The 13225-nt window shown below is 45.2% G+C and overlaps 1 protein-coding gene across 5 annotated transcripts in view; it reads left to right on the forward strand.

Annotated features, from left to right (window-relative positions):
* Positions 1-13225, forward strand: part of SCAI (suppressor of cancer cell invasion) — a 106904-nt gene that overhangs the window by 80182 nt on the left and 13497 nt on the right. For all 5 annotated transcript variants that reach the window (XR_012648341.1, XM_075015394.1, XM_075015395.1 and 2 more), the window contains 5 exons: positions 593-694; positions 2027-2128; positions 3677-3755; positions 7234-7333; positions 8543-8624. Coding sequence is in view for 4 of the 5 variants with exons in the window: in XM_075015394.1 (XP_074871495.1) it covers positions 593-694; positions 2027-2128; positions 3677-3755; positions 7234-7333; positions 8543-8624 (465 nt within the window). In the remaining variant the exon portion in view is untranslated. The remainder of the gene's footprint in view (positions 1-592; positions 695-2026; positions 2129-3676; positions 3756-7233; positions 7334-8542; positions 8625-13225) is intronic.

Consider the following 13225-nt stretch of genomic DNA (forward strand, 5'->3'; position numbering starts at 1 on the left):
AATGCTAGGTGAAGCCCTGCACAAGGTGTTTTGCATTCTTTAGCCAGGGGCATAGAGGTATGTCCTATGGCAGAGCACCCAGAGGAACAAAGCTGCTCAAACTCAGCTTAGTGCAAGGTAAGTGACTTCTTCATATTAGCCTATTGTCACATGTCTTTATCATCACTTGCAGTCATTATGCCAGCTAAGAATGAGCTCATCTATCCGATACCCAAAGCCAGTTGTGTGCATTTAAAATGTGGTAGTGCTGTGTCTCCTATGGGAACAGTCTGTCTGGAAAAACCTGATCTGTTGCATTGCTTGTTATGTGCCGTTCACATCACAGGTGATACAATAGCTGGATGCCTTTCCGAAGGCACTGGGTGAAATTTTCTGTCTTCAGCTAAGATTGCAGTCAAGTGCCTTTCATATCTCGCCTCTAAACTTTTCCACGTCAGCAGAGTGGTTCCAAGCATCTTAACTAATGTTGGGCATGTTTAGATATTTCAGTACATAGTTCAAAGATCATACCTGGGTAGTCCCTAGAAAGCAGAGTACCCATTTCCACCCTGCTGAACAGGATGCGTTCATGATGACACTGTTCCTTTTGCAGGTAAAGTTCAGTGAATTAACCGTTGACATGTTCCGAATGTTGCAAGCACTGGAAAGGGAACCAATGAACTTGGCGTCACAAATGAACAAACCTGGAATGCAGGTGAGTTTCATTTTCAGTTGCAAACTTAGCTATAGAACTCAGTTAACTTCTCCACTCTGTGTATAGAGCATGGCAAGTATGCTGTTATAACTTTTATTCAGATACTTACAGAAAAGGTCAAACTGTACTTGGGTAACAATGGCCTCTCTAGTATAGCTGAAACCTTCAGTAGCAAGTATTGTTTGCTCATAGCGCAAATACTTTATATTGTTTACTGTTCTCCAAAAGCTCCTCTGTTTTCTGCTTATTGGACTTTCTTTTCATCCCTCTCATTTGGATCATCCAATTTGTTTAGTCCAGAGTAGATGTATTTTGTGTTTCATCTGTAGGCAAGGGGAAAAGTTGGCACTCCTTGTCTTTTGCCAGCACACTTCACAGCAGCGTGTTGAGGTACAAATAAAATGGAAGAGGCTCGGAGAGTAAAGTAAAATATAAGGTGCTAGAACAGAGGTTCTCAAACTTGTAATGATGACCCCATTAGGGATCTTAATGGTGAAAAAGTAGGGGCAGGAGCAGCCCCCTGCCCATTGCTCCCAGGGGGTTGTTCCAGATCCGTGGGGCCATTTATGGGCAGGGGGACTTCAGCCTGGCTGGAGCAGTTCCCACCTGCAGTTGGGAGGACTAGGGGGGTGGCGGGCATCTGGACAGCTCCATGGGCAGGGAAGCTCCTGAGCAGCCCCAGTCCCTGGTGCACCATGCAGGTGGGGCAGCTGGGGAGGTCTCTCCCTCCTTTAATTGGTTAACTGGTTAAACTTACCATTTAACTGGTTTACCAATTAAATGGGATTTATATCCCTAGACCCCATAGAGGACTGACAGGTTATGTGGGGGATCACAAGCTGTCAGCCTACACCCCAAACCCACTTTTCCTCTAGCCTTTGTAATAGTGTTAAAAATAAAAAAGTGTTTTTAAATTTATTAGGCAGCCAAGAGAGGGGAGCATCTCAGCTTGCTATGGGAAAGGGTCACCAATACAAAAGGTTGAGAACCATTGAGCTAGAATGAGGCTCACAAGTGCTCTTACCAGGAAGTGTCCTTGAAGAAAGAGTCAGGGAACTTCATTAAGGGATCAGGAACTGAACTGAATTGGGGTGTGCGCTTTGTTCTCTGTAAGATAGAAGCAGAATTTAGGTGGCAGGTTAAGTAGAGGTGTAAGCTTGGTCAAACAGTTTCTGACATGAACTTGGTGATTGTGGCACCCCACAGAGAGAGACGCATGGGCAGATCAGTACGTTAGGGGAGTGCTTTGAAGATGAATATTCAGATAAATGGGAGTTTAAAGATAAAGCTATGTTAGGAATGTACATGGTGTCCTTTTTGTTTTTAAAATAGGAATCAACTGAGAAACCTGCGAGGCGGGAAAATCCCCATAAGTACTTGCTGTATAAACCTACTTTTAGCCAGCTGTACACATTCCTAGCAGCAGCATTTAAGGTTTGTAAAATCAGATGCATTTGTCAGTTGATTAAAAAGTACCTTTCTGAGATGGTACACTTTGCTAAGTAAAAGTAAATGAGTCAAAGTCCCTTTCCTTCCTCCCCCTGCCCCCCAAGTGAAAACATAAGAATGGCCATACTGGGTCAGACCAATGCCAGGTGCCCCAGAGGGAGTAAACCTAACAGGTAATGAACAAGCGATCTCTCTCCTGCAATCCATCTCCAGCCTCTGACAGAGGTTAGGGACACCATTCCTTACCCATCGTGGCTAATAGCTTTTAATGGACCTAATTTCCATGAATTTATCTAGTTCTTTTTTAAGCCCTGTTATAGTCCTAGCCTTACAATCTCCTGTGGCAAGGAGTTCCACAGGTTGTCTGTGTACTTTGAAGAAGAACTTCTCTTTATTTGTTTTAAACCTGGCTTTTAATATCCCTTTTAAAATGTAAAGTAAATGACAAGATGTGAATCACCGTTCTCTTTGTAGCATGAGGATTTTAATGATTTAATTGTTTGTCTTAGTGGCAGATTATCTGATCTAAATGTAGAAGTATCTTTACTAATAATTCTACTAAGGTATAGCAGCTAAATTATTTCTAGTTATTATAGCCATGGGGACAGTGTAGCTGGTTGGTTGTACCAGCAGCAACCTGGGATTTAGTAGCTAAAAATAGCTTGTTTCTTTACAGAGGAAGCAGTATCATAGCTGATGAGTCTAAAATTAAACGTCCTCGCTGTGTTTGGTGTTGTGCGTGCTCAGTCTGCCCCCAGAAAGAGGGGGATCTCTGAGATGTTGGTGCTCCCCGCATGGGAGCAAATGGAGAGGTGGCACATGGAAGCATATGCATTGTTTGTGTAGACCCATGCAGGATCCAGCACCCTGGGTGTTTTTGTTTTTTTTTTTGGCAGGTTGTCCAACTATGAAATTTTGGGATGATGTTTTTGCTGCAGGCCCCATTCTGGAGGACGAAGGGGCTGGGAGCAAAGACCTCATTCAGAATTCTGAGGTAACTGGAGAGTCTCTTCTTCCAAAGGATCTTGGCTTAAGTCCTAGATTCCACATTCAAGCAAGTCTCAGTGTCTCACCTGATATTAGTGTAGAGAGGATGTGGGTGAAATTGTGCTCATACAGTTTCTGAATACAGTGTATCAGTCACATATTTACGAAGATGCAACTCAGTACCTCTGTGGCATGCATCGCTGTACGCCCAGATGGATCGCTTGATTACTTGTTCTGTTTGTTCCCTCTGGGGCACCTAGAATTGACTGCTGTTGGAAGACAGGATACGGGGTAGGTGGACCATTAATCTGGCCCTGGGTGGCTGTTGTTATGTTCTTATCCCAAACACCCATTGATTCAAGAAGTGTCAGTGTAAACGATATAGATACATGCAAAGGAGCCATGGAAGGCTGAAGAGCAGCGGGGGGAGGGGGATTTCATCTGTAAGTGCCAATGATTTCATCAGGCTGATAACAGAATGTACGTAGTCTGTTACAATATATCAATGCATTTTTCTCCTGTCCCTTTTCTATGCTGGAATTTCAGGAGCTGCCTGCAAACAGTGTGCTGCTGATCTACTTGTCAGCCACAGGCGTGTTTCCCTCAGGTCGTACGGATAGTGAAGGTACAATAAAGGAATGCTCCCTGTCATGATCAGGGCTTGAATTCACTTTGTATTTCAGGATAAATGGCCCACAGAGATCTTGCAAAACTCCTTTTCAAAGGACAGGTCTAATTTCATATGCCCATCTACCTGCTAAGGCTGGCTTTCTTTTGCACAAACAGCAGCTAATTCTTTGTATTCAGCACAGAGTACTCTACTGACTTGAAATCTTTTGAAAGGATGCAAACAAGTTTTTGATACGTCTGAAATATTAAAAATGTCACACGTTTTGAAGACATCTGGCTCAATATGTCCATCAGTGAAGAGTCACCATGTCATAAAATGGTTCAACATCTGGCATTTCTTCTCAATCTGAAGTAGCCAAGTAGATGATCTGGAGAATGGTAGCAAAAAGGCTTAGAGGTCTTTCTGCAGAAATTGTTATACTCCTTATACATTTGTTGATTTGACAATTCAAGCTCTTGTCATGATGTTAATAATTTTCCTCACCTCATCTTCCTGTTATCCAACCCAGCAGAATATTGGGATGCAGATAGTCTAAAAATCTAAAACTGGCAAACTGGTGCAAATGCAATCAAAAGATTTTTACATTTGTATCACTTACTTTAAAGGAAGAAATTATTTGAAACATCCTAAATATTGTATGCACATCATTTGTTTGAGATTGCATTCCTTTATAAGATGCATGCTTGTTCCATCCTTGTTGCATGATTTGAGGATCTTTGAAAATGCTAAAAGAAAAAAAAAAAATCCCTGCAGGTTTTCTGTGGTGGCAGTGATTTTTTTTTTTAAATTGCTTTTAACATTTTAGTATGATGCACCCCATTGTATTTTGGTCTTAGCTGTATTGTGTGCCATGTAACCTGCATTGTATCAAACTTCACTGCATGCCTTGTTCTAACTTACTGCTTTAGGGTAATGGTACCCAACCTTTGTCTTACAGAGAGCTTCACAGCCAGCTTTTCAGTTCCCAAGGGGCTTGCATGAATCAGATTGCAGTCGTGTGTGGATGTGTTTTAAATGGGGAAGTGTGGCCTGCAAAAACTTAAAACTCCTGTGAATAAAAGAGGAGGGTAACTGCAGGCTGCATCGTGTAATTATGCAGACCAGTTTTGACTAACATCTCGCACTTGAGTCACCAGTGACAGCACTAAATGAGAATTTGCTCGGTTGCTGACATCCTAAAGCGTCTCTTAGACGTGAAATGATTTGTTTGTTGAGGGAAGGGCTTTTCAGGTGTAGACGAGGAAGGACTATCTGCAAAAGAAGGACCAGAGTTGAAATGCAACTGTGCAGAATTAGGAAATCCCGGTATATATGTTACACTTAGAGAACTAGAATTATCAGACTATTGTTTGTGGGATAAGGCAACATGCTGCCTGTATTGTGAATGCAGAATTCGTTTACTGTCCCCATCTACTACAGTTATGCACCACACTTACGCACCACACTTACGCACCACACTTATACACACACTTCTATGGATGGGCCATAATAACCAGACTCTGATGCCCATACTCATGTACTGGCCAGGTGGTCTAGACATGAGGGCCGTGTCTACACTAGCCCCAAACTTCGAAATGGCCACGCAAATGGCCATTCATGTGCCGCGGCGCTGCGCGGCTCGTCCCGACGGGGCTCCTTTTCGAAAGGACCCTGCCTACTTTGAAGTCCCCTCATTCCCATCATGGGGGACTTCAAAGTAGGTGGGGTCCTTTCGAAAAGAAGGCCCGTCAGGACGAGCCGCACATCGGCAAGGCGCGTCAATTTCGAAGCGCCGCAGCCGCCCGCATGCTAATGAAGCGCTGAATATGCATTTCAGCGCTTCATTAGTAAACTTAGAAATGGCCATTTGCGTGGCCATTTCGAAGTTTTTGGCTAGTATAGACACAGCTGGGGGTGGGAGCTGAGTTGTGTTGGTGCATGCTGATGCTCCTGGAGGAAGAGTATAGAACCAAAAGACCCAATTCCGTAGTTTTGCACCCATAATTTTATATGTTGTAGTCCATGGATCCTGTCCTGTCCCATTGCTCAAGGGCACCGCTATGACCATGAGTCATCAGTTAACAGTAGATGTGACTTTTATCTTCTTTTCTTGAAGAGGCTTTTGTGTGTCTCTTTCTTGGGTGTGTTCTTTGCCAGGGCTTGCCTCCACTATTTTTTGGCCATCAGGGTGGTACTGGCAGCTGGTCATCCAGACAAACCTGGCTTAAGGGACTGCTTCCTTTAATTAAAACAAAAAAAAAACAAAACCCACAACACTTGTAAAAACAAAGCTGAGGCAATACAAAGTTTGGAAAAGGGTTTCAGTTACAACATGGAATCGTGGTAGTTGTAATGTATTAACTGTTTAAAGTAGGGTTTCTGTTACAATATATAAAAAAGTTACAATAATAAAGTCTTCAAATGCACTTCTATAAGGTTTCTAACAAATTAATGAAAAATCCCATTCGTAAAAATTGGGCCACAATTCATGAGCTTACACAATGTCATATTGGTTGATTATAATTCATTAAAAGGGTGATTTCATTCTTCAGCCCTATGTATATGCGGTACTCCCGTTAGTACTAGCGGAGTTCCACTACTCTAACTAAGCTGAGAAATATATCCTTGTTCATACCAGCATGCTCTTGCAGAGGCCATTGATATTTCTGGAGAGACAGCAGTTTTTTATATTTCTTCACAGTCCACCAATCAGTTAAGCAGGTAGGCCAGATGCTGTGCCTTGTAGATTACTCACAAATCCTGCATTAGGACCGGACAGAAGTGCAACATAGCTATGAAAATTGCATACTAGAACTTGAGGGAAGGAGGGAAAAAAAAAATCCCACAATTCCAAAAACTAGCCTTGCCTTTGGATCTGAAATCTGGCTGATGATGATGGATTATTAGTAGGTTTAAAAACCAACTTTTCTATAACTTCTGAGCCTTGTTTACAGTGCTCCTAGCAGTGCTCTGATGGCTAAAAAAGCTGATACTGTGGCTGCCCCTGAAAAGTTCAGGTTTTGAAATGGATTCTTCTTAACTCGTTAGGAGGACAGAGTCTAATTGTAGAATATATTGATTTGAGTAGTATTAAAAAATTGTAAAAATTGTCCTGAGTGAATTATAAGTAAGATTCTTTTCCTGTCCCTGGAGATACATGTGTTGATCTAGCTGTGCCTTCTTTTTATTACATAGCCTAATAGGCTGCAGTATGTGTCTTGCTTCTTATTTCTACTCCATTTTGTAGAATCAATGAATAAGTCAGAGGTTTCTGAACATGTTGTGTTACCAAACATGAAATTAGTCCTTGAAATTACCAAAACAGACGCATCTTAAGTAGCGTGGCTCATAAATTGTAATCTCTCCATAATTACTTTTTCTCCAAATGTTAGAAGTTAATATTAATTCTTTTTTTTTTTTTTTTTTTTTTGGTCCTATAGCTATGTGGTGTGACAACTAATTTCTGCTTTTTTTTTCCCCTCCCCCGTTATAGGTCCATATGATTTTGGTGGTGTGCTTACAAACAGTAACCGGGACATTATAAATGGCGATGCTATTCACAAACGCAACCAGTCTTACAAGGAGATGCATTGGTGAGTTTCCTGGGTGCTGCTAGGGGAAGTAAGAGGCAAGTGACTTTTTCTTCTTGAGTCAGAACACTTCAGAGATGGTGTGAGTTTTCCTGTGTAATTAACAAGACATGAGAGAATGCATGCTTGGGAAGAGTCAATCTGACTGAGCTGCTTATCATCTGTTGAGCTGTATTTACTGCCCAGCATCTTCACTTGCATCCAAATGACACTGCAACATTGTCTACTCTAAACGAGTTTTCCTGGCATAGCTGAACGAGCAAACCCCTCTACTGTAGATGAAGTTTTATGTCAGCATATAAGTGCTTCTGCCCATGTAGCTCCCTGCCAAAAGCACTTTTTGTCAGTGAAAACTGCAGATATGGTGGTTCTTAGAGGTTAGCATTCCTTGGGGGCTGGTGCTGCACAGCCTCACTTCCTCCCCAAATCCCCAGTGTTCAGGGGAACGGTATCAGCACTCTTTCTTTGGAGCACTTTATGACTGAATGGCTCCGTTTCCCTCCCCCCGGCCATCTGTGGTCAAGAGGGAGCAGTGGACCTGCCTCTCTTCAGGCCCAGCAAGTAGATCTCTGACTGCTCTTCTGTCCCTCACACTGAGGTGGTGTTGAAGCAGGCAGAACTACCAGTACACTGCGCATGCAGCAGCAAGAAGTCTCACAATGAGCATGTTCAACCCAGGAAGAAGACATGGCGGGGTCAGAATAGTTTTCCAAGTGATTGTTGCCCCAAATCATCAAGGGCTTGACATCTGAGGCTCAAGTGGACTTACTTCCCTCATAGAGAGCGAGATAACTCTGAAATGGTGAAACACTTGCTTGGACCAGTGATACAGAAGGCGGCTGTTAAGTTCTGTGTACTGTGTATGAACATTACTGGTGGTACTTTGCTGAATAGTTAGGAAAGATCGTCGTCCTATACTGAACCAACCAGCTGTTTGTGTTGGTTTTATTTATTTATTTGTTTGTATCCTGTGGGATGACTGTGTAAAATAACTTCTGCTTAAATATTGTTCACTTTTCCTATAAGGTGAGCTGTGACTTTTGAGTACTGGGCTTTTTTGTTCCATTCTACTGTTCTCCCTTTAATGTGGGCATCTATGTGGCTAAGGAGAAGCCTTCCCAGCCTTGTCAGAGCAGGACAAAGTGGCTCCTGTAGCAGCTTCACAAAAATTCTAGTGCTGTGTGAACTGTCTCTTCCTTCCCTTTGTTTTAGCCTTCACCCTGGTGATCTCTACCCTTTCACAAGAAAGCCCCTATTTATCGTTGTGGACTCTTCAAACAGTGTTGCCTATAAGGTAAGGTTTATTAAAGCAGATGTGTGTGGTGGAATATGGTGCCAACCCCAAGTAGCCTACAGTTTTTGTGTGTTGTTTTTTTAAACACGTTGTGTTGAGTCTTTTTTGTCAAGGTTGTGCATACCAGATAGGATCTGATCCTTTGAATAGGAGCAAGAACAGAGGTACATGAATGGCTGCACATTGGAAAGTAATAAATCTTCCTAGAGGAAAGGAGCAATTTGACTTCCAAGATCTCTGGAGGGAGGTTGCTTTTGTTACGTACCAAAGATGGTTGCTTTTTTTGGTGGGGATTACTTAGTCTGCTTTTCTACTCCAGATAACTAACCAATCCTGTTCAGAGCTGCTTTAAATGGCAGAAAAATGTCAATACCTAGAGTTTTGCCTTGTAAAAAGATGTGTTCATGTAGGTGAGAAAAAACAAGAAATGAGAAATTGAAACACAAACATGCTGCAAAACTTACATTCAGGATGTCTTCTATCATAATATGTACTAGAAAAATGACATACTTCTCTGACTGCTGTAGAGATATCATAGAATTATTCAGTGCCAAATCCTCATTAGGAATCTACAGTTCAGATAATGTGGAAGCAAGAATGATTAATTCCAGAGGCACCAGTTACCTCTGGATGACATTATTTCATTAGTGAATGTAATGCCCAGAAACATGCTGGTTATGCAAAGCTGTCACTTCCTGATGCCTCCCTCTTACACCTTCACTTATTTACAGTTAGACAAATAGTTCTTTGCAGCTGTATCCCTAAGGAGAATTAGGGACGTCTAGTGGCCACAAATGCCTGTTCTCTCTCTCTCGCTCTCTCTCCAGGGTCCTTTGCCTATTTCACTTGTTCAGAGAGGCATGTTGGATAACATGGCTGTGATGGGGTTCAGGATCCCCCAAGCTCTGCACCCTGTCCGCAGGCAGGAGTGAATCTCACTCAGCAGGAGAACAGTGGGTTTATTAGCTGGAAGGTCACAGCATTGTACAGAGGAGTCTGTACAGCAGGCAGAGACAGCCAGTCCAATCCATGTTGGGGAGAGGAGGCCCCGAGGGGCCCCCCTGAGCCAGGGCCTTGCCCCCTCCTTGGTCTCGCTCTCTCTCCGCCCAGACTAACTGCTTTCCAACTCCCAGTTCCAGTTCAAAGCCCTCAGGCTCCACCTCCTCCTTTGTGTCCAGTACAAAGGTGTTACCTGGTTGTCAAGGTTACCCTCAGCAGGAGACCCCCACCCTCTGTGAGACAGACACACACACACACACACACACTCTCTCTCTCTCTCTCTCCACTTCCAGACCGAACTGAGCGGGGTCACTCAGCTGGTGGCCTGGGGAAATCCGGGGCCCTCCCCTCATGACAGGGCATCGGCTCTACCCTCGGTGCTCACCTTGATGTGTACCATCTCCATGTCATAATCCTGCTGGGGGAGGCCCCAAGCCCGGATCTTGGTTTTGGCCTTTTTCATGTGATGCAGCCATGCAAGTCCCTTTAGTTCCCTCGGGTTGGTTGGTCTCCCTGCTTCGGTCTCCGGTCCATCAGCCACATTCTCAAGTCGGGCAGGCAGAGCCCATACAGCTGCTGCAGCACTAACAGATCAAACAGTTCTTCCCTGGTCTGGGCCTTGCCCCATCTGCCCACCAGTCCATACAGCTGCTCTGGCAAATGTTTGGAATTCAGTTACAGTCCAGTAACGGAAGGTACAAATGCTTCCATCCTTGGCATTTAGCCAGACCACCCAAATGGCTGTGTGCCTCAGTTTCCCCTTCCATGCCACACAATAGGTTTGGAATGTTCCTCTTCATGTGAGAGGTTGCAAGACTAGTTACAGGGAACAACGGTGACATTTCAGAATTACAAACTCCTTCAACATACAGTCATGCTTATACATCCATGTCATCATGTCACATGGCTCTTTCCAAACATTCAGCACATGGTACAATCCTACAGCTTTTGGTAGCAGCACCCCTTGGTTACAGCAGTCAGCATGAGTAACAGAACAAACCCACTGCAATTGTACATTTACATTGCTCTTTGGTAGACCACAACCTTTGTGTAACCTTGAGAACCTGGTATTTTGGGGCTAAATGGCTGAGGCCTTTCTTTGCAGCATCAAGTTCTAATCTTCTCTCTTGCCTCCTGGGGTGGAAATCTGATCTCTCTGGCTGTCCCCTCCTTCTAACGAGAGCTGGGCCATTGATGATCTCAGGGAGACTGCCCCCCTCCCAGCCAGTCTGGAAATTTGCAAACCAAACTGGTTTCTAAAAGTTGTTTTGTGAGTCCCAGACGCAGAATCCACATGAAGGAACCACATGGAGGAATCCCTGTTTATCGCTAACGGGGCCACCAGGCTCAAAGCTCCTTTGTCCTTCCACCACCAACTTCTGCCTCCCCCATGGAATCAGAAGTGGAGTCTAGTATAAGAATATCAGTGTTTCTACCATCTGGAGATGGGGAATTGCTGGTGCTCTCCTGCATCCTCCAGAGACTGACTGACTGCAGCTGTTTTACTTGGTTATCACAGGGCTGCTCACATTCCCTGATAGTTTTCACTTTACTTGGACCAACTTCCAGTTCCTGAGAAACCTTTACACTGCCTTCTTTGGACCCTTCCAGAGCACAGCCAGTGTTTTCACACTCAGGTAGGTCCTGGCTCTTACAGACAAGCACCTTTCTTGCAGCAAGGACCAGCGTCCTTATCAGGGATACCACTGCCCATCCCAGAGCCATTCCCTTTGTTCCAGCCTCCCTGGCTGGATTCAGAGTCACACCTGGAATGCTCTTTCCTCGTGGTTCCTTCTCCAGCCACCCCAGGCTGGGGACTCTTCCTCAGACAATGGACGAGTTTCCTTGTTGGCACCTTTTTCAAATGCAGGCTCTGCTCTCTCCCCAGGCTGCTGCTGCTGTTCAACACAGACAGACCACTGGAGACACTCTTTGTCCCAGCCCCCCGGCTGGTCTCAGACACACGCCCAGAAGGTGAAGCAGCTTCTCTTACAGACAGCTTGCCATTCCCAGTGGACAAGCTGCTTTCCTGTACAGACACACAGGCACCTTCCTCGGCCCAGGCCTGGAAAACTCTTCGCAGATCTGTCTTGGCCACTAATAGACGATGGATTGGAATCACTCCTTCCCTCCTTAAGTTGTGGCAGGCCACTCAGTTCAGAGCTTTATGCAGTCCAGGGTTCCCTGCCCCAATCTGGGCTCACCACTGCAGGAGTTTCCTTAACCCTCAGCTCTGCCACTGCACATCCACACTGCCTTGTCCAGCTCCTTTAATCTCGATTCAGTTTCCAGGTGCTGCCACTTCACAGTGGAGTTGCTGAGTATGGTTGCAGGCTCTCAGGCTGATGCCCTCTGCACCCCACGATTCCTGAAAGAATCCCTTCAGTGTGCCAGGCTCCTTGCAGTCACAAGCTCCCCTGGGTTAGGCTATAGGCCCCTCTGCCCTTTGGGACTGACTCCAACAGACTCCCTGAGGAACCCCTTCTTCGCTGTGACACCCAGTCTCAAGGACCATGACCGCACTGTCTTGGGACGAACTCCTTCAGCATGTCAGCATCCTCATGGGTCACTTGTTCCTGGGGGTTGGGCCCTCGTCCCCTCCACCTTCTGGGACTGACTCCAACTGACTCCCAGGAGTAACCCCTCGTCGGGTGTGACACCCCCTCGAAGACCATGACCACAGTTGCTTGGGTTTGGCCGCAGGCCCCTCTGCCTTGGGGAACTGCACCTCACAGCCTGTCATCACACTTCGGTCTCACTAGCCCCCCTTTTTCCTCCTGCGCCCCAGTCACATACTGCTGGATGCTCCATCCTCAGGGTGCTGTACATCCCACGCCTGACACCAGTGTGATAGGGTTCAGGGTCCCCCAAGCTCTGCACCCCGTCCGCTCACTCACTCATTCGGCAGGAGAACAGTGGGTTTATTAGCTGTAAGGACACAGCATTGTACAGAGGAGTCAGTACAGCAGGCAGAGACAGCCAATCCAATCCATGTTGGGGAGAGGAGGCCCTGAGGGCCCCCCTGAGCTGGGGCCTTGCCCCCTCCTTGGTCTCTCTCTCTCTCTCTCTCTCTCTCCCCGCCCAGACTAACTGCTTTCCAACTCCCAGTTCAAACCCCTCAGGCTCCACCTCCTCCTTTGTCTTCAGTACAAAGGTGTTACCTGGTCGTCAAGGTTACCCTCAGCAGGAGACCCATGCCCTCTGTGACTGACACACACACACAGAGAGGTATCCCCCACTCCATCACAATGGCTCAGAATGTCGGTGATGATAGAATTCACTATGAATCTCTCCTTGATCTGGGATGACCTAAATGACTGTGTTACCTTTCTCTAGTGACTTTTTGTAAAAGCATCTTGAGGGATTTTGCAATCACTAATGACATCAGTTTCACCATGCTCCTACACTTGTAGGTATTACTCCAGTGTACAGAAGGTGGATAGACGATTTGACCACAGTCACAGGGAAATCGGTGACTGGATGGAAATAAAAACGGAGCTCTTGATTTTTCATTTCAGCTTAACCACATGACCATTCTTCCTCCATTCCTATATAACTGCTGAAAAAACGTATGAGAGAGAGCAGGACTAGGGAAACTCACT

This window comes from Carettochelys insculpta, chromosome 21, assembly GCF_033958435.1.
Source record: "Carettochelys insculpta isolate YL-2023 chromosome 21, ASM3395843v1, whole genome shotgun sequence".
NCBI classification, from domain to species: Eukaryota; Metazoa; Chordata; order Testudines; family Carettochelyidae; genus Carettochelys; species Carettochelys insculpta.